Source organism: Sus scrofa, chromosome 18 (assembly GCF_000003025.6).
Source record: "Sus scrofa isolate TJ Tabasco breed Duroc chromosome 18, Sscrofa11.1, whole genome shotgun sequence".
Taxonomy (NCBI): domain Eukaryota; kingdom Metazoa; phylum Chordata; class Mammalia; order Artiodactyla; family Suidae; genus Sus; species Sus scrofa.
Window position 1 is genome coordinate 34,410,261 of NC_010460.4, and position 23,459 is coordinate 34,433,719.

General features: G+C 35.3%; 2 protein-coding genes across 5 annotated transcripts in view; one reads left to right on the forward strand and one right to left on the reverse strand.

Annotated features, from left to right (window-relative positions):
• IMMP2L (inner mitochondrial membrane peptidase subunit 2) overlaps positions 1 to 23,459 on the forward strand; it is a 923,412-nt gene that overhangs the window by 403,420 nt on the left and 496,533 nt on the right. The gene's annotated exons all lie outside the window — the stretch shown is intronic.
• Positions 14,514 to 23,459, reverse strand: part of LRRN3 (leucine rich repeat neuronal 3) — a 40,888-nt gene continuing 31,942 nt past the window's right edge. Inside the window, exon 2 of the mRNA XM_003134770.4 lies at positions 14,514 to 18,574. Coding sequence (XP_003134818.1) covers positions 16,089 to 18,215 — 2,127 coding nt within the window. The 5' untranslated portion in view covers positions 18,216 to 18,574 and the 3' untranslated portion in view covers positions 14,514 to 16,088. The remainder of the gene's footprint in view (positions 18,575 to 23,459) is intronic.

A 23,459-nucleotide genomic window follows, 5' to 3' on the forward strand; every position in this document is an offset into this window, starting at 1 on the left:
TAGTTTTTCCCACCATAGATAATTCTCTAAACTCTGGCAGGGAAGGCACATATCTGGTTCATCTTTCTGCATCCTAAAGCTTCTAACATTTTAATTTCTTAGTAAATTCATTAAACAAAGAAATATCAACCTGGTTCAGTCTATGGCCATTGTTACAGTTTATTACCTGCTCATAGAATCATTTAGGCTTTTTGCCTCTGGGTAATAGCTCTGCTGAGATTCCCAGAGTGCTAAAATTGTATCTTAATTTAGCCTTTTATTAGCTCAGTTCCAAAATTTTTTCTTCAATGTACAAAGTAAATAGGGCAAAGATAAAAATTTCAGATTTATCCCTTCTATTGGTGAAATGCCTGACATCCAATGGACATCTTATTCATTTGTTTGTTGGATTTTTTTTTTTATAGTAGCCAAACAGCATTTTGAATAAAGCTTTCAATGGAGGAAAAAATGAGGGAGTTCCTGTTGCAGCTCGGTAGTTGAAGCATCTGATTAGTATCCAAGAGGATATGGGTTTGATCCCTGGCCTTGCTCAGTGGGTTAAGAATCTGGCCTTGCCATGAGCTGTGGTATAGGTCATAGATGTGGCTTGGGTCTCACATTTCTGTGGCTGTGGTGTAGGCTGGCAGCTGCAGCTCAGATTGGACACCTCACCTGGGAACTTCCGGCCTTAAAAGGAAAAAAAAAAAATTGAAATCATGTTAACTGAAACATATTTAGCAGTATAGTATTTTCTGCTCTATTAGTAGTACTTGAATGTATCATAATTTTCTATACTCTTCCTTCCTAGAATATACAGGTGCAGACAGTTCTCTTGTGCCTTAAATGGTTTTATAAGTAACTTCTTTCTTATCTCTAATCTTTTTTCTAGCTATGTTCTACTTTTCTTACAAGACTATTTTAATTTATTGCAAATCATTTTGCAGGGTTCTATCTATAAGTTATACCTATCTTGGAACAAGTGATATCATTTGTTGGTTTATGGCTAGCTATTAAAATTTAAGAGGGGTTAGCAGTTACATAAGAAACAGTTGATTATATTTCCCATGCAATAAGCAGTAGCTACCCCAACTAAACAGAAGCACACTCTTTCCTTCTTACTTTGGTCCTCTGGCCCCAGGAATTAATGTAGGGCATGAAGTATCAGAGCTGGCAGGATGCTGAGTCACTGGACAGACTGAGTGGCTTTGGTTATTTTCTTTATGAGACTATCACCATATTTGTGCTAGTGCTGAACAGGTTAAAGCAGAGGAACACCTTTAGCTAGAGGGATCATGTTTCTCCCAGTAGGCCAAAGGCATCAGAATGGATGTGCGCAGATGTATAACTGAATCTCTTTGTTGTGCAGCAGAAATTATCACAACACTGTAAATCAATTATACTTCAATAAAACTTAAAAAATGATTAGGCAATATGACATTATCCAAATACATTGGAAAGAATGAATGAGATCTCTTTGTATTTGAAAGTAGGTTTATACCAAGGGGTAGGGAATACATCTATATTACAACTGTATTTTGAAATGAGGGTTTTTTTTTTTAAGTATAATTTCTCAACTCATTCATATTACAATTCTCACAAGAAAATCAGCACTAATTTCTGTTCTTTGGTAAAGCTGTTGAAATACCTCTTGGTCTTAAGAAACTGAACTGCTTTTGACTCTGTGCTTTTGTTATTCAGAGCATCGAAGTAGTAATTTAATATCTTTACCCCTCAGATCTAATTATTTTTTTTCCTATCATTTGCCTGCTTCTTGGCTTATCAAGCTTGATTACATTTGCCTTTTCTTACCTTGAGAATGTGGTCTAAAAGTGTACAATAGAAAAAAAAATGATCTTCATAAGTATATAGAGCAATATGCCATTGTTTGTATTAAGTTTTGTTTTGCATGATGGAAAATTGTAACTCTGGCTTAATATCTTTTTTTTTTTTTTGCCATGATTAGGAAATATTGAAATGGATCATTAGCAACTAAATAAACACTGCTTTAAAAATTCTTACTTCAGGAGTTCCCATTGTGGCACAGCGGAAATGAATCCAACTTGTATCCATGAGGACATATGTTTGATCCCTGGCTTCACTCCGTGGGTTAAGGATCTGGCATTGCTGTGGCTGTGGAGTAGGTCAGCAGCTATAGCTCCGATTCTACACCTAGCCTGGGAACTTCCATACACCATGGGTGTGGCCCTAAAAAGCAAAAGTAAATAAATAAATAAATAAATTAAATAATTCCTTACTTCAAACAAACAAAAAAAAGGTTATAAGGCATCTAAATGGCTCTTTCAGTGTGATAATTAGTATAAATTGAATATAGAATGACTCTTTCTTGAAAATTAATTCTAATTTATTTTTGGTGTGCACTTTTGTTATACCATTTTATTTATTTTTTTTTTACTTTTTATTTTTTATTCTTGGCTGCCCCATGGCATATGGAATTCCTGGGCCAGGGATCAGATCCGAGCCATAGTTGTGACCTAAGCCATAGCTGCAGCAATGCTGGATCCTTAACCCAACATGCTGGCCCGGGGATAGAACCTGCGTCCCAGGGCTCCCACGATGTTGCTGATCCCATTGCACCACAGCAGGAGCTCCTGTTATACCATTTTATATGCCATCAAAGAACTGAGATGGAGGACGTGTAATACTGTTGCCACTCGGGGTTGAGCTGAGCCATCATATCTTTGCAACTTTTCTGCTTTTGACAAGAACTGTCTAGTTGACATCCTAGATTTATCCATTTCTATCTGCATGGAGTGAGTTGAATTGTGTCCCTAGAAAAGACATATTCAAGTCCTAACCCCAGTACCTGTAAATGTGGCTTTATTTTAAAATAAGATCTTTGCAGATGCAATCAAATTAGTCCAATAACTGGTGCCCTTTTAAGAGAAAGGAGTGGAGGTTTGGATTTAGACATAGGGGAGAAGGTGTGTGGTACTTTCTTATGGCAGCCCTAGGAAACAAATACTCTGCTCATTTCCTTAAATGAAACTCAAGAAACATCCCCAGGAGTTTCTTGGTGGCTCAGTGGGTTAAGGATCTGGCAGTGTCATAGCTCTGGCTCTGTTACTTCTGAGGTGCGGGTTCAATCCCTGGGCCTGGGAACTTCTACATGCCATCATGGAATCTACCACTGGACATTTTCATTTAGAAATCTATAAAAAGTTTATTTTAAAATCTGATTTAATTAAGATTTTTGTTTCTACCCTTGGAGAGGTTTTTAGAGTAGTATCAGATGTATCAGCATAGTAAACAGATGCATTTTAAAATTATTAACTTGGAGTTTCCATTGTGGCTCAGCAGAAACAAATCTGATTAGTATTCCTGAGGATGCAGGTTCAATCCCTGGCCTTGCTCAGTGGGTTAAGGATCTAGTATTGCCCTGAGCTGTGATGTATGGAGCAGACGAGTCTTCGATCCCGTGTTGCTGTGGCTGTGGTGTAGGCTGGCAGCTACAGCTCCAATTAGACCCCTAGCCTGGTAACCTCCTTATGCTCCAGTGCAGCCCTAAAAAGACAAAAAAAAAAAAGTAAAAAAATAAAATTATTAACTATATTCCTATGGGCTATTCTCTAACCTATGTAGGAATTACAAACCCTGGAGTCCTGTGGATTTGGGTTTTAATCACTGCCCTTTGGGCAAGTTACTCAACTCTCCTAAGCCTCAGTACGTATGTAACATGCTCTTCCTTCGTCTACCTCTTCACGTAGCACTGCTGCCATTTTTTCCTCTCTTTACTTTCACTTATCATCTTAGAATGAAAAGACACAATATTAAGATTTGTACTAATGACTACAAAAAAGGAACTAAATGGCAATTCCACACATATTTCTTGACTTGCGGTTTATTTCTGACCATGGTTGTACCAGTAGGTATTTAATGTTTTTCAAATTTGCAGGTTGTGATTAATTGGTAGTTAATGAAATCAACTAATAGATCATTGAGAATTTTTTAAAAAAAGAACTGGACTAGAATAGAAAATATACTGAGTTTGAATTGCACAGTTAGAATTTTTTTGATAAAACTTAAATTTTGTGTGTTTATGTGTGTCATGAAGTATTATATCCATTTTGATGTGGACCACAGTTAAAAACAAGTTTTAAAGCCAAGTAGCTAAACAAAAACAAGCTTTAGTTATTCTCATCTATACTTTCCTGCTCAGCATCCTATTAACTCATGATGGGGTTAGAGTATTGCTGGTGAGCTAAGCAATGAATTAACCTTGGTGTATGGGAATGCTTTCATTAGTTTTCTTTTTGAGTACCTGCAATTGTCCTTCTGATGGTGACTGAAAGCCTTGTAGCTCTGTTGATTTCTCTAATGACCGTAGCATCATGGAGATATAATTGCTCTGCCTCTGTTTTCCAGTTTTCGTTTGTGTTGGTCTTTACTTTCAAAAGTATACTATCAATGAACTCTTTCTAAGCAGAGATTTTTAATTTTCTCCTCTTAGGATAATTATTTATGATATTTAAGCTATCATAATACCCATCCCTACTACCTGCTGAATGACATTTATCTAAGAGGTCATATCAGTTCACATGAGAAATTCCAAGGTTTACAGTAGCTGTTAGCAACCTAACAACCTGTCGCTTTGCTTTTACATGGAGAAAAAAATTCTTCTCACCACTGCCCATAAAAACTTACTAGAGAAATCTTGGTATGTCACCTAAACTTTCTAAATATATGTTTTCTCACCTATCATATAAAATATGCTACTGATAGAATCTTCCTCATGGGGGTTAGATTAGAATATTAGGGCTTACCATTTACTAAGCGCTGTGATGATGGCATTGGTTATGCTACTAAGCAAAAGATTTGGCATCAAGCATGATGACCCTAGCCTGCCTAGAGTTGGCTTTGCTTTCAGTTGAAAATCCTGCAGGAATTCTGTTGACATTGCTCTCCAACCAATTAAAGAGGCCTAGCACACCTGCGGGGTTGCATTCTGTTTCCGGTACTATAATTTAAGAGAGACTTTAATGACTTGGATCATCTCCAGAGAAGAGTGACCTGAATAGTTTTAAGGACACGGGTTTCTTCAGTGCAAAAAAAAAATATAGAGACATGATAGCATAATGAATTTTCAGGGCGGGCTGCCCTGCAGTACGTACATTAAATCCATTTTTTTTTTTGCCCCCTAAAATAAAACTAGAGAAAATTAGAAAGAAGCAAATTCTCAGTTGAATATAAGAGTAAAAATCTTTCTATTCCTTAAGCTTCAGAAAAATCTAATAGACTGATTATTAAGGGACTGATCTAGGAGAGAATGGTATCAGTCATGACATTGGATTTGGGGGCTGGTGAGATGATGAGGTGAGCAGTGAAGTCTTCTTTCACCTGAGACTGGAGGTCTTTAATACCATTTTTGCAGTCTGGGCAACTTTAGCAGCACTAAGAGTCAAGGTAGTAGAGTCAAGAGATAACATAAATTTTGTGGAAGGCAGGATAACAGGCTTTTATAAGGGGGAGCTGAGAGAATATGAGGTCTCTTTTCTGTATTTTCTCAATTTTGTGTAATGATCACGTTACCTTAGTAATAAAATACATAAGGCCACTAAGACAGAGTTATGTATTTTAAAATAATATATTTTGAAGGAATAATGTGATATCATGATGATGAGCTTGGAATTTTAAGTCAAAGAGGTTTTTTTTTTTTTCTTTCCTTTTGCCTCTTTCAGGCCATACCATGGCGAATGGAAGTTCCCAGGCTAGGGTTGAATCTGAGCTGTAGCACTAGCCTACAGCACAGCCACAGCAACACCAGATCTGAGCCGCATCTGCGACCTATGCTGCAACTTGTGGCAGTGCTGGGTCTTTACCCCACTGAGCAAGGCCAGGGATCAACCCGCATCCTCATGATGCTAGTTGGGTTCTTAATGCACTGAGCTACAGTGGGAACTCCAAAGAGATTTTTAGGAGAGGTTTAAGATAAAAACTCTTTTCTGAGGCCAGATTATTTAAAGTTCATAGGACTGGCTTTTCCAACTACAGTACAAATCTTTATTGCTCAGCCCATTGCCACCCTGAAAGGTACCCACAGATGTTTGACAGTATATACTTTGGAGCAATAGAAAGATTCATTGCATTTATAAATTTGATGATCATTTTATTTGATATCTCCTTTGCCATGACCAATAATTCATCCAAGTAGGTTAGCATATTTTTCCTGACATCACAAAGTAGCTACGGATGATATCTTCAAATGACAGACATAGCATACCTGAAAATGTCTTGTATCTAAAAGTGCTTGACAAATGTGTAATCAGAGGTCTATGGCATCTTCCTAAGTTTAAGATTGCAACTTTAATTCTGACATCCAGGGCTACTGATTTCATAGATCTTCTAGTACTTTATATATTGTAGCCTCAGGGATGCTAGGCTTGCCTTGTTTTTTCAGGAATGAGATGACATTTCATGCTGGGCCACATGCATACTCTAATCCAGTGTGAGTATTCGCACTGAAAAGCAGTTGGCCTGAGTACCACAGCCTATTCTGGGGCAGAGTTACTCTTATCAATTAAGTAAAAATCACTCTTGTTACACTACTTAGTAGCATTTTGTCTAAAGGCTGCCGGCTCTTCTCTTGTCCACACAGAGTGAAATGGAACAGATGCATTTGCCATGGGGAGTTGGAGCCTTCTCCACAAATAGGCGCTCACATCAAAGTGTCACAGAAATCTTTCTGGGTGTACCCAGAACTCAGCAGTTTAAATATCACGGGAGAGTAGCTGTGCCTTTACCCAGTTTATTTTCTGTTTGGAATTTACCCCTTTGTTTCTGTAAAAACTCCGATAAAGTTTTCAAATACATATATTGAAAGATTGAACAGTAACTCATTTAATAGTCATTGTATCACAGTTCCCCAAAACCTTTTTGAGATAATTTAATGGCTAAAGTATTTCTTAATTTTTCATTTTATGAGAAAATAAAGAATTTCTCAGACAAGCACAAACTAAAAGAATATAATACTAAAGCTACTGTAAAAGAAATATTGAAAGGTCTTCCCTAAATAGACAGAAGAAGATATCGGATGGAGGAAATCACAATTGGAAAGTAATGACTTAAATAAGACAGTAACAGATCAAAAGGGAAAAAAAAACTATTTCTGAATTTTTATGCTGGTGTTTATCATTTCTGTTATGTTCATTATTATATCTATTATGTTTATTATGTCCGTTAATTTTTAAGTACATCTTCAGAGTTAAACTTTAGATCAATGACATAATTCACTTCTTTAGTAATCTATATTAGACTTGCATTGACAATCTTAATACAATTTTTTTTTCTGGAGAGAGCAGTGTTGAGAAACCATAGAAAATCTAGAATGAGTGTCTGATTCATGTGGGTCAGTACTTCTACCTACTCTACTTTTTCCTGTTTTAAGTTCTTTTTTGAGTTCAGAATCTCAACTGGAAACATGTAAGAACAATTTCTTTTCCTATTATCTGAGGAAAGTGGTATCTATGAGACCCAGTTAGAACTGAGTCTGGTTTGGTAGAAAACATATTCCAAGGAAATGAGACCCACTATTTTTTCCTGATGTTCCGAAGTCTGTTTTTATACTTATATCCTTATTAAACTCAATGTAGCATATGTGTGAAATTTCTGAAAGAGAAATACAACTGACAGTGGAAACAGAATGAGATTGGTCTTAAATTCAAACACATAGGACCCTAATTTAACATTGCATGGGTTTTTATGTACAAAACTGTCCAGAATACCTAAGGCCTCTTTCATTTATTTTTCCTTCAGAGAAACAGTGGAGAGCTGGAATAACGTTTTGAGCCTCTGTTAATTTCATGGGAGATATATATTTTTTAATATCTGAAAATAGAATATCTTATATCTAATGGATTATACTTACCCTGAATGTGAAGAGTGTGTGTCTGAGTGTGTGCTTGTGAGGGTCTTGAGATAGAGTCCGTGTGTGTGTGTCTGTGTGTGTGTGTGTGGCTTGGTTTTTAGATAAGGGGAAATCTGAGAAGGTAGTGTATGTGTGCAGCTATGTCTGTTTCCTTTTTTATTTCCCAACACTTCTCAGCTGTCTAATTGGGAGCTTGTTTAGAGGCGGTCCTAGCTGTTAGAACCCTTCTGAGCCCCTTTATAAATAAAACCAGTACCATGACACAAGTGTAAGCTATCCCCATGCTTATCACATTTTTATTAACCTATATTGCAGTTACCAGATTCATTTATTGGCATCCACCTGCAGACCATAAATTTTATATGCCAGGTAATTTGTCTATCACAGTCATTATTGAACCTCAAGTAGCTAACACTCTATCTGGCGCATAGTACATCCTCAATAAATGAAGAGTGCACGAGTAAAATTCATTTATGAATGAAAACATGGCCACTCCTTGCTCTGTTAGAAACTAAAGGAGTTCTGCATACAAATGATTCATAAAAAAGAAAAAAAATCAACATGGGCTGGTATCTTTGCAATGAGCACATGATTTGGCAGAGTGACTTTGAAATATATGGAAGCAAAAATTAGCACCCATTGAATACTGAGACACTTCTTTACACATAAAATCTACATGCCAATTTAATTCTATTGAAGCTTACTAATCTATGGTAATGTTTGCTTGCTTAATGAATTACCTATTTCTTCCACTGGGACATATAATCAACTTCCTATATGGACTTCTGTAGGTTTTAATTTCATGGATAGGTCTAATGGTGTCAAGTTTTTATTTAATATTTTTGCTGCCCCATTTATCAATGAACAATCCGTGTTATCTAACCTATATCAAATAATTTTGTTCCCCTAGAACAAACTCATTTATTAGAGCTCCTCAGAACCAATGCATAAATTCCAATACATAAATTCATAAATTAGAACTCCTCAGAACCACAGTTTGTAATAGACTGTATGTAAGTTGTCCAGTGAAGCTAAATTCTATCAGTGGGCACTGACTTATGACTATCTAAGGTGTTGGTGTTTATGGCACCAACAATGCGAGGATAGGGGTGTTGGCAGAAAGTTGAAGGGAAAATTCTTCCTCCTCAATCCTTACTCTTCATGTAGGATTCTCCTTCTAAGGTCAGAATTATCATGTATGACAGACATAGAGTCAGAAAGTAAATAAAACAGGTAATTGACTATCCTGAACTTTCTGTAACGGGACTGAAAACAAAAGAGCTTCATACACGGTAACTGTGAATAGATGCGTTGAAATATTCATAGAAAAGTCTTTTATAAGTCCCTAAAAGTACTTTGCAGCCTCTGAGTACTTAGTGAATATGCTTATTTTCAAAGTTTTATTGTAAGATTTTGTGCAGGGTTGTTTTGTTTGTTTCTGCATGTGTCTTTTTGATAAACCAGTGCTCACAGTTCTGTCTTTGACAAGTAATAACTGAAAGTTGGAAAATTGGAGCCCTTTCCTGCAATTCCTCATGCAAACCTGAGATAGAATATTATAAACGAGCGTAGAAATATAGTTAGGAGGTAAGAAGCACAATTAATAAATCTAGTACACTATTGATAAATTGGTCCCTCCCCCTCATATCACCTATTAGTTATTTTTTGGGTTGGAGCATGCTGAAAAACTACATGGGTGTTGTTATTTCTCGATGTTGTGTCTTTTGGTTTTTCAGCTCTATCTTATTGTTATCTCAGAAAGAAAATTACTTGACATCTCAGAAACTGATTTACAAAATGGGAATGTTAACACTGTACCCACAGGGGTTTCATGAAAATTGAATTACTGTAAGAGTGTGTGTGTGCGCGCGTATGTGTGTTTGTGTGTGTTTGTAGGAGAGAGAGAGACAGAGAGGGAGAAAGACAGAGTGACAGAGACTGAGGGAGAGAGACAGAGCAGGAGGGTGAGAAAGTACATCCCTCGGTATCCCTGACACACAGTAAGATGGTAAATGTCCATTTTCCCACACTCCTTTACATCTGCAGTGGATTTCTTGTGACCACAGCAAATGTATACTCTGGCACTTATTCAGCATTTAGTGAATGTTTGTTTCCTTCTTTTTATTTTTTATCTTGCTACTCAGTATGAATGTATGTTCATTCACATATGATAAAGTTAATAATGTATTTATTAAAGCTATGACTTTTATGTGCCAAGAAAATATCTCCAACATCACATTGTTGCTTCAGAGTGAGCCTGGAATTAGACGCACATAACCATTGGTCAGAAAATGTAACTCCCTTTACTCTTGCAGGTTTTTGGTGGTTTTTTTTTTTTTTTTTTTTTTTTTTTTTTTTTTTTTTTTTTGGTGGAGGGGGCTATACCCATGGCACATAAGGTTCCCAGGCTAGGGGTCTAATTGGAACTACAGCTGCCAGCCACAGCCACAGCAACACCAGATCTGACCTGAATCTGCAACCTACACCACAGCTCAAGCAATGTGGGTTCTTAACCCACTGAATGAGGCCAGGGATCGAACCTGCATCCTCATGGATGCTAGTCAGATTCGTTTTCACTGAGCCACGATGGGAACTTCTCACACAGTTGTTTTTGATGTAGCTTGTTTTAAATCTGTACAAAAATATATAGATAGGACTTCGTTAGAAGAAAAGAAGAAATGTTTTCTTTCCTTCTCTTTTTATACCTTTTGTCAACTGAAGGATTTTATTTTTACCCTCAAGTTTGAATTGGATAGAGTCATAAAATTATATAAATTCCTGCATTTTGTTTGTATGTGTTTTTTTCAAAATCTAAAAACAAATAATTTAATATGAAAATTATGTATTGGAATGTTGGTTTGTTGGTTAACTGACTAGGAAACAGGAATGAGAATCCCAGAAGCTTTAAAGTTACTTTGGAGACATGACTTTTTATTCTTTATTGAATATGTGACTCCTCTTGGTAAACATTATTAAAGGGATGTTTACCAGAAGTAATGTCTTTAATCCCAGTTTTGATTGTGTATTTCAATTTTATATGGTATTCTTTTGAAGAACTTTTTTGGTGTGTTTGATCATATTCCTCTAATAATGGCCCCTCTGATGGTTTAAGAACTATTTGTCTTTACCACCCTTGAATCTGGTACTACAAATGACAGGGTCATTATTTTATTACTTTCTGATTCTCTCAATGCTAGGATTTTTAGGAGGGTCAATTTAGGCCCTAAGTTGCAGAGGCTAGAAAACATTTTAAATGAACATTGCATTTGGATTTTGAATCAGTAACTTCAGACACCATACCATATGTTTTAAGGAGAAGCTGGATTTTCCTTATAATGGTTACATAATGCTATTAGTTTCTTAAAATAAATTAGAGTTAGAAAAGATAAATATAAACACAAAAAGCATGTGAGGTCTTCAAATGCCATTTAGTTCATTCTTCTGAAAGACTTGCCAAGGTCAACCACAATCCCTTTTGCTACACTTTGTTACTCTGGACCACTCTACAAAAATTTTGAAATCGTATGTTATATTTGCTCTGAACTTATTACTCACTTAAATATCTCACTGTGCTTTTAAGAGAAAGATGTATCCATGTAACCTCTTATTTGGTACTGACTATCTGGCTTTATTTAAAGGTAAGCCAAGAGCACTCTGATGTATATGTAAAGTGAACTAGAATAGATACATTCAAATCTCTATGGGCTTATCTATTTTCAACAGGCATAAAAAGGAATTGTGTTCCATTCTCACTTGAGAATACTGAGTGTTTACTAGCACCTTTGTTATATCATTAATAAAACGTTTAGGCCAGATTTTGGAAACAATCTATATTTTACTAGAATATTCTTTAAAACTTGTCTTTTAGTAATTTTACTTGGAATTGGATATATGGACTATGGCTATTACAGTTTACTCCGATTTTGCCGTTTTATTCCTATGTACAAACTGTGTTTTTTTGTTTTCCCCTTGCTTCAGAGAAATGATGCCAAGGTGGTGTTGACCCTTAGCAGCACATAAAGTCTTCATTTTTCAAATTAACACAGGAAAGCAGCCACCATTGTGTTGAAACCGGAGTCAGTTTCCTGTCTTTTGCTAGGACTCTATGATACTGATTATAGCATTTTGATTCTACACATGGCTGTTTCATTCCAGTACAATACTGCCAAGCTCCCCAGCAGCAGCCTAGCTCGCACTGCATAAGCCAGGGTAAAATGATATTATAAAAGCTGGGGCTCTAGACTAAGGATGAAAAATATTACCATCTGAAAGAGAAGATGATTTTCGTCTTTCTGTTTAGATTTATCCCCAAAGACCATTTGGGATGTTTGATGTACTAAATATAACATACCCGTGACAAATATATTCTTTGGAAGAACTTTTACTTATTGTTATAATTTGTTTTGGCAAGTTAGAGAGTCAGAGAGACAGAGATTGAATCAAAGAAAATGTAGCCACAATATAATTAGTATTTATAATTCCCAGTCTCCCAGACAGTCAGCATTGTGATGAAGCTAAAGATGTTGCTTGGTGGTTATATATACAATGAGAATTTTTTCCTGTTATTTGTGATAGTTATGGAACATTTTATTGGAGTGCTCTCTTTCTCCAGCAAATACATATTTTTAAACTTTTACTTGTTTTAATTGTTTGCGTTCTTGGGTACTGACCTGTCACTTCTACTTTTTCTGTAAAAGGTTAATCTATGGAATTTTTCTTCATACTTATTGAAGCTTTTATAAGAGTGAATAGAGTAAGGTGGCTTCCTCAAACAATGTGTAAACATTTGGCAATGCTGATTAGTTCTTGAATTTAACTTGTCATATTTCCTTAGTGATCCATCTATGTTGAAAATAGGTGAAACATAATATTTAGCTATATTTCTATGCCTAGGAATCATATATGGTGTGTACATATGACTGTCGATTTAAGCATTCTAGGGACGGTGTTAGACTAGCCTATATATACATAAATATATAAAGTGAATAACGTCAATTATAAATTTGAATTAAGTTCCTAAGTCAGCATGCTGTGATAAGTAAAATCTGATTTTCTGAGTATCAGCATTCTGTGAGAGTATGAATTGAGCTGGATCTCTGCTAGGTAACATCGTTGACATATATTTTTGAAAGCAGTGCTGCATAACCAGAATGCATTCCAGTTGAATATAAACCCCTTAATGGTAGTGAATTTTTCCTGTTCCTTTGTGTTTTTCCAGTGGCTAAGAGCCATACAGTATAAATATATTGAATATAAACAAAAGAAAAGATAGTTAAATGGACTAAGAGATTATAATTTTAATTCATGCTTGCTGTTATGTAGTATTGCCTTAAAACTTTTTATATAATTATAATAAAAAATAACTGAAATAAGTATCAAAGTGATGCTATATGTACCATAAATCTATTTCATTCTTTATAAGCAAAAGGGTCACATATGCCTGGCAGTATATTATTACTTGGCTTTGTTGACAGTTACACACCTTGTTCTGCATTGTTTGTGTGCGTTTTTGCATTCAGTTAGACATGCCTATATTCATAAAATTTGGATTTTATTTTGTAGTGTAAATTATAAAATATGTATAGTTTTTTAAACATTGTTTTTTGTAAAGAAAAGTTTTCATTCAAGGTGAGGGATTGAGGTGATATTCAGAGAGATGTAAACTTTAGAGTTTTATTTTAATAGGGATAGTTTGCTTTTATGTCCATCACTAAATTGTAAGTTATATGCTTTGAGTCTTTCACCAGTGCTTAGTTAATTTTATGTGAGGTTTAGAAGATAACATAGGGAGTATGAAATGCCGTTCTGTTTTGAGAGCAAATGTCTTTTTTTGTTTTTTCCTCACTGGCAATTTAGATTAAAATTTGAGCAAGTGAATAGGATCATGATTTGCTTTGAGCGTCTGTATTTATTCATCTGTAACAAAAATACCTCACTTTAGTGCTCACTTTTAGGTGTCTGTTCAGAGTACTTATTTATGCAATTTCTCTAAGAAAAATGTTGCTTGCAGTGGGTTCTCAGCTTTACCATATGTTTGTTATAATTCTTCATGCAGATAGGTTTAAAAGAAACATACCAGATACCTGAGCAAGTTCTTGCTGACCTATACAATACCTGCAACCTAATAGGTCATATTTCAGTTCCTATGTTTTTGATAAATAGCCTGGCTCTTAAAAGCTCTGTCCGTGGTGCTGAAACCTCTCATGATGTATGAGCATGTCTTGCTGATAAATTCTAATGTCAGCCTCTCTGTGATAGTGATTCATCAGGTTGTAAAATTTGTGTTTGGGAAACACATGGAATTAGCAAGTTTCATATTTTGGTTGTGTTAAAATTAACACAATTTGTCCTTCAGTTTTACAGAGTTCATAACATTACCTTCTAACATTGTCAAAAACAGCTAGAATTTAATTAGAAATCATCAGTGTTGTCACAAAAGCAAATGTCTAGTAGTAACAATTAAATTGATATGACCAAAGTGCTAGAAATGTTTACAGGCCAGTGACATGTTGATAATAAACAGCAAGCTACTGTAAGAAAAGTTAAATACTTGATGATGAATAGATAGAGTAGCAATTAACATGGAAGCCTTGTAGCTTCATAGAGATAAACAATTTTCCTATACAAAATAAGGCTTATTGCCTTAGTTTTCTTTTTTTTTTTAAACTGTGTCAGGATGTTTTCTTGTACACAAATACATTTGTTTTGCAGGGCTATGAAGTTTTGTTTTAAATATGACTGAAGCCCTAAACAAATCTTGGTTGTTTTTTTTTTTTTTCAGGTAAAATTCTTGCATTTTTTTAAGAGTCTAAAATAATTCATAATGTTATTAGCACTTCTGTTAAATGATTCTCAACTTTTTTGAGCTCTGTCCTTTAGGTGCCTGAAAAGTAGTCATAGAGAAATCAATTATTTTTTTTCTTTTATTCTAAATTAGTCTCAGAAGTTTCTCTTTCATTAGCAAAGCTGTCTTCTTAAATTTCTGTTGAATTCTGGAACTTCTACTATGAATTATTGTATCTTAAAATTTAAAAATCCAAGCCTTGGGAAAACCCTCATCTCCAAAAATACTAAAATCCGTTGTTGTCCTGAGGAAAGAACCATCCACTGTGATCATAGCAGTCTTTAAGTCAGTTTTGACTAGGTCAGTTGCTATGCGAGCATATAAACCTCTTTCTTTGGGAGTCATGTAGAACATGTTCTTTCTGAGCTGCATTTGCAACATAGAAAATTATTAGATTATTTGCTTGTTAGTAGTGAAGCTCATTAAGTATTTACAGTCACAGCAAGATTTGAAAATTATACCTAGATCATTTGTCCTATTGAAATTTGGCAGTGTTTCCTGAAAAGCAAGCAGCCTGATGTTGGTCTACTACCGATTATTAAAATAAGACTTGCAGTTCCTTAGATATTGGATTTACATTATGTGGACTTAATAATGAAATCCACCGCAAAAGCTGCTTGTTAAGAAAATCTGTAAGTGAATATATATCATTCCCTAGAGGATTTCTTTCTGTCAATAAAGGGTTAAGTACAATATTACTGCCTTTCAAAATTGATAAAGTGCCTTCTAAAATCCATTTTTGTGCATTATAAAAACATTGTTGCATCACCCAGTAAAAATGTCTTACTCTTGATGTTTCAAATTTCATTATAGAAAAACACTTTCTGAAAATATTGTAATTTAAATGATATCTGATCAGATGGTATTTCCCAGAAATTATTCTTTATTTAGAAACAAAAACAAGACAAAAGCAATTAATTTTAATCCAAAATGTATTTTTCCTTATAAAAGAGGTCCACATACTCACTGTGTCTACTCTACAGAATTTGTCCATTTTTATTACACCACGTGTCAATTCAAGTTTATCTGGTCACTGCAAAAAACTCGTGGCTAATATGTGTAATACAACACAGGAGGAGGTATTGCTCAGTTCAACTACTCTTATATACTTAAAAAAAATACAGAAATGTTTTTGTCCACTTTAACGGTAGTCCAGACATAAAAGTTACATGAAAGTTCTAGAAAATGGAATTATTTTATTTGGTTGCCACAGTACCCTTTGAAGCCAGTTAATTAAAATGCTGAACTTGTACATATGTCCATTGGTCAGGAGCAGCACTGATGAAGCTTGAACTTCTTTCTAGAAAGTAAAATTTCTCTGCCTTCTTTAAAAAAGTTCCACAGTTTTGAGTTTTTCTTTGAAGTAGATTTAGTTGGTTGCTTTTAGGACATATGTGTTGGCACACCTATAACAGTTGCTTTCACTTCCAATCCTGTACCTTTTTCTTTGCCTGTTTCCCAGAGGTTGATGAGAGGAGGATAAAGCTCACCGAATGCAAAGGTTGGTTTCTGTAAGTAATTTCTCACGTAGCTATGTCCACCATCACAGTTCATTTCTTGAGAGAGACAGCTGAAAAGACATATTACACCAATAATCCCCAGAAAGCCTCCAAGGCAGGCCATAAATGTTGTGGTGTTACTCTTTTCATATCCTTTTTGATCAGGGTCCAAACTTTTGGTGGTGACATTTACACACTGTTTTCTGCTTTTTTGATAGATAGTGGGGATATCAATACAAATCTTATACTCAGTTGATGGGTTCAGATGAGTGAGATTATACACCTTGACATCAGATGGTATTCGAGCACTTTGGGCAGCACGGGCATTTTCAGTCTTGACAAAGGCTGTCCATTTAACACTGGATTTGAGAATTTTAGAACTTGCTTTCCAAGATACCAGAACCGAATGGGCCTGAACATCTTTTATTTTAATATTCAAGGATCCATTGTTATCCCGGGGAAAAGAGCCATCCACCTTGATCATAATAGACTTCAAGTCAGCACCTACCAGGTTAGTTGCTATGCAGGTATATAAACCCCCTTCTGTTGGGGTGATGCCAGTTATATCTAGTGTGCCTTCAGAATGGACATAGAACTTGTCTGTCAGAGTATTAGGCAAGAGTTTTTTGCCAGAAGGGGTTACCCAGTAGATTTCAGGCTGTGGCTCTGCAGTAGCTCTGCAGTGTAAGGAAACATAGCTCCCAGCTTCTAAATCCAGATTAGATGGAAAACTTTCAGGAGCTATAAGAGGGAGACAAATTTCCATCATTTCCCTAAAATGCACCTGCCGAACATTCTGGCCTTGGAATTCAGGTGGGTCCACACAAAACAGTGAATCCGGCTCCATAAATCGAATGTTGGTTTTGTTCATATTAATCCAGCGGATGACACAGTCACACCTGATGGGATTGCTGTGAATGCTGATTTCCTTGAGGTTCGGCAGAGACTCAACTGTACCGTGGTACAGGGCACTGAGGGCATTGCTGTTAAGCATGAGTGATTCCAGCTTGGGTAGCCTGAAAAATGCATTGGGGTGAATATAAGACAACCTGGGGTTGTTAGTAGCTTCTATTTTTCTTAAATCTGGCAAGTTATCCACAGCAAGACTGTCGATGGAAATCAACTCAGGCATATTATTTATCCCCAACTCTTTTAAGTGTAGCATATTGCTAAAATCACCCCTCCGTATTCTATTAATGGGATTTTTATTTAGATCCAAAAATTTGAGGTTTACCACTTTTTGAAGGGCAACATGGGGCACTTTAATAAGCCTGTTGTCATAAAAAGAGATGCTTTCTAAGTTTTCAAGTCCAACCAAGGCATTATCTGGTATTTCTGTGAGGTTTATACCAGCTATAACCAGGCTGCGAAGATTGATAAGAGGCTTAAAGTTCATGTCTTTGATTCGGATGATTGGATTTTCCCCTATCATCAGAATCTCCAGATTGGGAAGAGCATCAAACCACTTACTGTTGATCATCTGCAGTCTATTTGAATTGAGATGAAGTCGAAGAAGATTATCTAGGCCAATAAAGGCTCCAGGTGAAATTGTAGAAAGCAAGTTGTGATTAATATAGAGTTCTTGTAAGTTGCTCAGTCCAGACAGACATTTTTCAGGCAGCTCAGTAAGTTTGTTTTCCTCTAGGTACACAGAGAGAAGCTGAGGCATCTTTTTTATATTAATATTGGTGACTGAAGATAAATTGTTTTGCGATAAGTCCAGGCCAGTAAGGTTGACTGGAAAGTCTATGGAGGATTCAATTTTTGCAATATTGTTAGTCTGTAAGAGCAGAATCTGTGTGTCAGCAGGCAATCTGGCTGGGAAATTTAAAAGACCTAAATCATTACAGTCCACTGTTGATGCTTCCATATAAATGGATCTAGGTGTAAACCAGGGCCGGATTTCACATGTACATAATTGTGGGCAATCTGCTTTTTTATCTACAGCTTGTACTAGTGTAGTGATAGCTAGGCCAAGTAGCACATGAATTTGGAGTGGCAGGTCCTTCATCTTAGCTTTCTTCTTCAGAAATTTAATGGGCCCTTAAGGATTCCACGGTCACTGCTAGTAAGATCAGTAAAAGCTGATTGATAAGGAAAATAGTTGCATTTGTCAAATGACGAATGCCATAGAACTGCCGAGTTTCTCTTCATGGAAATAACTGCCAGTGCCACAATTGCATTGTCCAGAAATGTCATGCATATTGAAAAAAAGGTTCCTAGCTCCTTTATGATAGAATTTTGATATACTTTTTGAAGATGGAGTATGTATAAATGGTCACAGGAAATTAAGCAATTCATTTATTTAGGAGGAGAATATTCAAATCCCATGCTTGTTCAGTACTTGCAGGAATAGCAGCATGATGCTCACTATAATAAAATAAAATAGAAAAGAAACAAAGAAGAATTAGTCCAAAGGAAAAAAAGGCAATATCCATTAACTAATTGTGGTTATCTTATGTACGACATTCTTAGTTTATAATTCATTCAGTATGTTTTGATGACTTCATCCTTGTTATGACTGTCTTTAATGGTTACCGGCCCAGACATTGGATAAGCTGAAGAAATGAATTTTAGAAAACCTAAGTTACATTATACATAATGAATTCACTATCAGAATTTTTCTGTTTTTTTTTAAGCAATCTTTGTTTATACCTTGTAATTTTATTTATTTGTAGTTCTCTTTGACAGTAATAGAGAAAAAAAAGAAAACCTTTTAGTGACGGCTTTTTAATTTCTCCTAAAACAAAATTTAGAGATTATAAATAAATAATACGGTATAGTTACAATTAAATGAGTTAGCCTGTGATTCCTCAGGTTCCTAGGAGACAACATTTAGAAACAAAATTATGAAATGAACTACAAGTTGTGGTCTTTAGCTGAATTTCCTATTTTCATTCATTCATAGAGTCATTTATTATTCCCTGAGAAGAACCTACATTCCATTAGTCACCTAACAATGAAAAAGTAACTTTATTACATCAGTAAAACAGAAATTTAGATATTCCTTCTTTTAAATGACACCTGGTGTCTTTATGGTAACAATAGGCAACCCCAAACCAAGTTGCAGTTTTGATAGGTACTATATTATGAATACCACAGGACTGCGGTGAGCTCTCCCTGCGAGTGTGCAGGACAGCTGAAGCATGGTTGGGCTGTTCTTCTGAGATATCTTGCACACCAGCAGTAATGGTCTGCTGAAAAATCAGCCTGTGAATACTGTTCTTTCATCTCTGTCCAGTATCGACCTTCCTAATGGCATTGTTGACTGACTAAAATAGATGCTTCAGGGACAGAGATATATGTATTTGGAGACATGGTCTCTATAGAGATAAAACACTTTGGAAATTAAAAGAACTCTTTGTTTCTTTAAACATGTAAAACATTTACAGTCAAAGTCCTACCTCATTTTCCTGTTACCCTTAAGAGGTGTGATAAAACTGGATCATGAAGTTCACATAACTACTAAGTTATCTTGAATTAGATGTCTTTGCTTTTTTAAAAAATTACTTCATCTACTTGCTGATCTAAATCCCTTCCTTTTAAACTCTTCAGCTATTACTCAGTCTGTTTTAAGTAGGCTCTAAGGCCCTTGAGGAAAGAATTTAATACAAATCCATCTTTCCTGAAGATGCCTTATAAATCTTTGGCCCTCCAGGATCTGAAGTCTCTCCTCTCTTTCTCCATGTTTCTTGTCCTCTGCCATTCTCCTGCACGCAGCCTTCTTTCTGCCAATGGAACTGTGGATGCCTCACATTCTTCTCTCTGCCTGGATTGCCTTTTCTGTCTTTTAAGTTAGTTCTTGCTCTTTTATCAACTCTCTGTTCAAGCATCACCTCTCTGGGAAGCCTTTCTGTATAACCCCTCCCTGCCAGTTCTTAGCCACCCTCCAACATGGTTCCATGGCCCCAGCACATGCCTCTATCAGAATATTTGCTTGGTTCTCTCCCCAACCAGGCACTCACTTCTTAAGAGCATGAGGCTGCCTGACTGCATCCCCAGCTCCTGGGCATGGTAATTTGAACATAGTAGATGCTCAAGGAACGTTTCTGACAAACTGATACATATATATATATATATATATATATATAAATTGATAAATGTATATATGTATCTTGGCTACCTATAATTTAAGCAGGTTGGTTTACTTTCCTAATTTCAGTATTCAGCTGATTTAACTTGCATAAATCTATTACACAGATTGTGTGTTACTTTTATTACTAAAATCCAAAGATTCAATATGAGTGTCACACAAAAGAACTAGTCTTTAGGGAAAAGTTCATTGGGTATTTTATCTTAGTTGATTCTTTAATGTATTCAGTCAACACTGAATGAACACCTTTTATGTGCCAGTAATTGGGTAATAGTTGGAGATAAAAAGGTGACTTGGGTATGATCTCTTCTGTCATAAGTTTTCAGTCTTTTGGGGGGGACACAAGTGAACAGATGGTCACAATTCAATGTCAGAGCTGAAATGGGAGCACATAGAAGAGGCACCTGGAGACAACTTAAAATAGAAATCTGTTGCCTCTCTATTCTCAAATGAAGCAAAGGCCTGGGAACAAAGTCCAAATTCATTTCTGCATGTTTCCATAAATCACTCAGTTGCAAGTTGAGATACAATTTCCCGAGTAATCAGTTAGTTCCATTTTCTCAAGCAGAGCAAAGAGATGCCCATATTCTCCTATTCTCCTCCATGTTAACCAGAAATGTTAAAGGTGAACATTCTTTTTTTGGGATATTAACCTAATAATGCCCCTTTTTTAAAAAAAATCTTGTATTTTCTTTAATTTATATTTATGTTTAATTAGAAACTCTTTTCTGACCTTGGTTTTTCATTTCGACATAGCCATGTGCCAGAAACAACCATATTTGAACTACATATGTTCTGGAAGCTTTTGAAAATGAGGAGAGTTCTTAAAGTGGTGAACAAATGCAAATTTAATTTCTTCTGTCCATATGAAGGATTGTCAATATGGGAAGCAAAACAGATGATATGTAAATTTTGCCTTTCTTGATTGTAATATTGATTTTTTTCTCATGTCTTTGGAAGTGATTATGATAATTTCACTAATGGATTATCTGGCATGGATCATTTGCAGGATAGTAAGGAAGTAATAATATCTTTCATCTTAGTATTGGATTGTTTCAAAGCCCTATTTCATTCATTGTTTACTTTATATTAATAATGACCTTAAAAAGATTGGAGAGGGACTTTAATCCCCATTTTTTTGGGTAAGGTTACCAGGCCCAACTGCCCGAAATCACACAAGTATTAATTGATGAGGTGAAATTAGAACCCAGGTTTTATCTTTAGGCCTGCAGTTCTTTCTAGGAAGCCACACCCATACATATGTAGAGATGTGATGAAATCACTTTGACAGAAAGGTAGTGTAGTGTAGTGATTTATTTCTTAGGAAGGGCTGGCATCCCTTTGTCTTCAGCTTTTCAAATTTAAAAAATTAATTTTATCAATCTGTTAATAGTGACTGGGGTGTGATTCACACTAACCAAACTCACAAGGGTTAAAACCCAAGTGCTATTACAGTACCATGAAAAATACGACTATCAATAGAGTACTGATACCTGAATCTTCTGGCCAGTGCTTTTGCTCTATTTTTAAAATGTGCTTGGAAATACAAGTTATGAATAGTAGTTTGTGAATGTAGAATCAGAGGCAGGGAAGATATGTTAGAGTCCTTAATTATCATCGTCATCAGAAATGATAGCCTGACACACTTGCTTTAGTGAAGAGCATATGGTCAGGAAAACAGGAGCTCTCGAGTCTCATGGCCCTTAGCATGACCTCAGTCCCCAAATACCTATGCTGGGGAGCTTTTCCTGGATTCATTCTTGGTCATCTCTCACCTGTGTCATGATAGTCATTTGGTTACAGTTCTTTTTTCCCTTATTGGGCATAATTATTAGTATATTATTGCTAGACATTAGATTATTATACTATTTCCTTATTAGATATAAGAGTATTAGATTATTTTCTTACTAGATTTTGAGATGATTATTTTTAGGATCAATGTTCAGGTTACTTTTGACTTGGTTATTAGTACATTTGATTGGTTGCTTAGCACCTAGGCCAATATACAGGTCATTAAAAAAATGTTTGCTCAATGATAACTTACAATTATGATTGTGTATAATTTGTTGGATGATAGCATATGAAATAGTAATAAAAATGACTTTTTTCCTTACATAACTTACAATAAACAACATGGAAAAAGATATGCCCCCAGAATTTTGCAGAATTTTTTGCTTATTATTTAATGGTTAAAAAAATTGAAGTATCCCTGTTATACTGCAAATGAATGGGTGTAAAGTAAATGGCATGTAGAGCTCTTCTTTAAAATAAAGTAAGCCATGCACAAGTAAAACTTAATGACAGTGGATGCATTTTCATTAAATGATTTCCTGTTGTTAAGGTACACATTCATATAGGTGGTCATATTAAGCAGCTAAGAACCAACCCGTAATTAACACTTGTTCTTTTCTGTTGTTTTTTCATGTAACACTATTTTATAAAGTCATTTTGGATCCTCTTTTATTTTTCAAAGCAAGAGACTCTCTCATATATTAAAGCAAAATAAGTTATAATTGTATATTATACAAGTTCAGAAGATACTACTAATGAAATGTCACTAGGAATGAAAACCGACGTCTCAATGAAATGTATTCTATAAAGGCTCTTTTAAATGACTTGAATGAATGACTCATACGAGTTCACAGTCAGCCCTCATTATAACTTATCATCTATCTACTTTTTCCACCCATTTGTCCATTTGATTTTTCAGTAAATATTTGCTGAGAGCCTACTGCATCAGTCACTGTGCTTTCATTTCTATTCTTTATACTTTATAAGATTTTAGAAAGCCTTATAAAGGTTAAATATGACTTTTTAAATATTTTTAAATAGGAAAGGATAAATAGGATTTTTTTTCTTTCACAGAGTATAATTTGGCAGTGAACATAAGACTTTTAGTTTTTAGGGGTGGATTCAAAAAACTTATTTTCTTTTTAAATTTAAAAAGAATTTTAAGATGGGGAATTTATCTAATGCATATGTCTTTCTCTGCTTTCTGAATTTTTCTCACAGTATCTTTAATTTTTTTGTTGGCTTCCTCATGTAGATTTTGCCTGAGGGAGAGTCAAAGGTTTGAAGTGTTATATATGTTTAAATTAAACAAATAATATGTGCATAATTAGACTGAGGCCAGCAGCATGAAACCTCCCAGTTTATGCCATT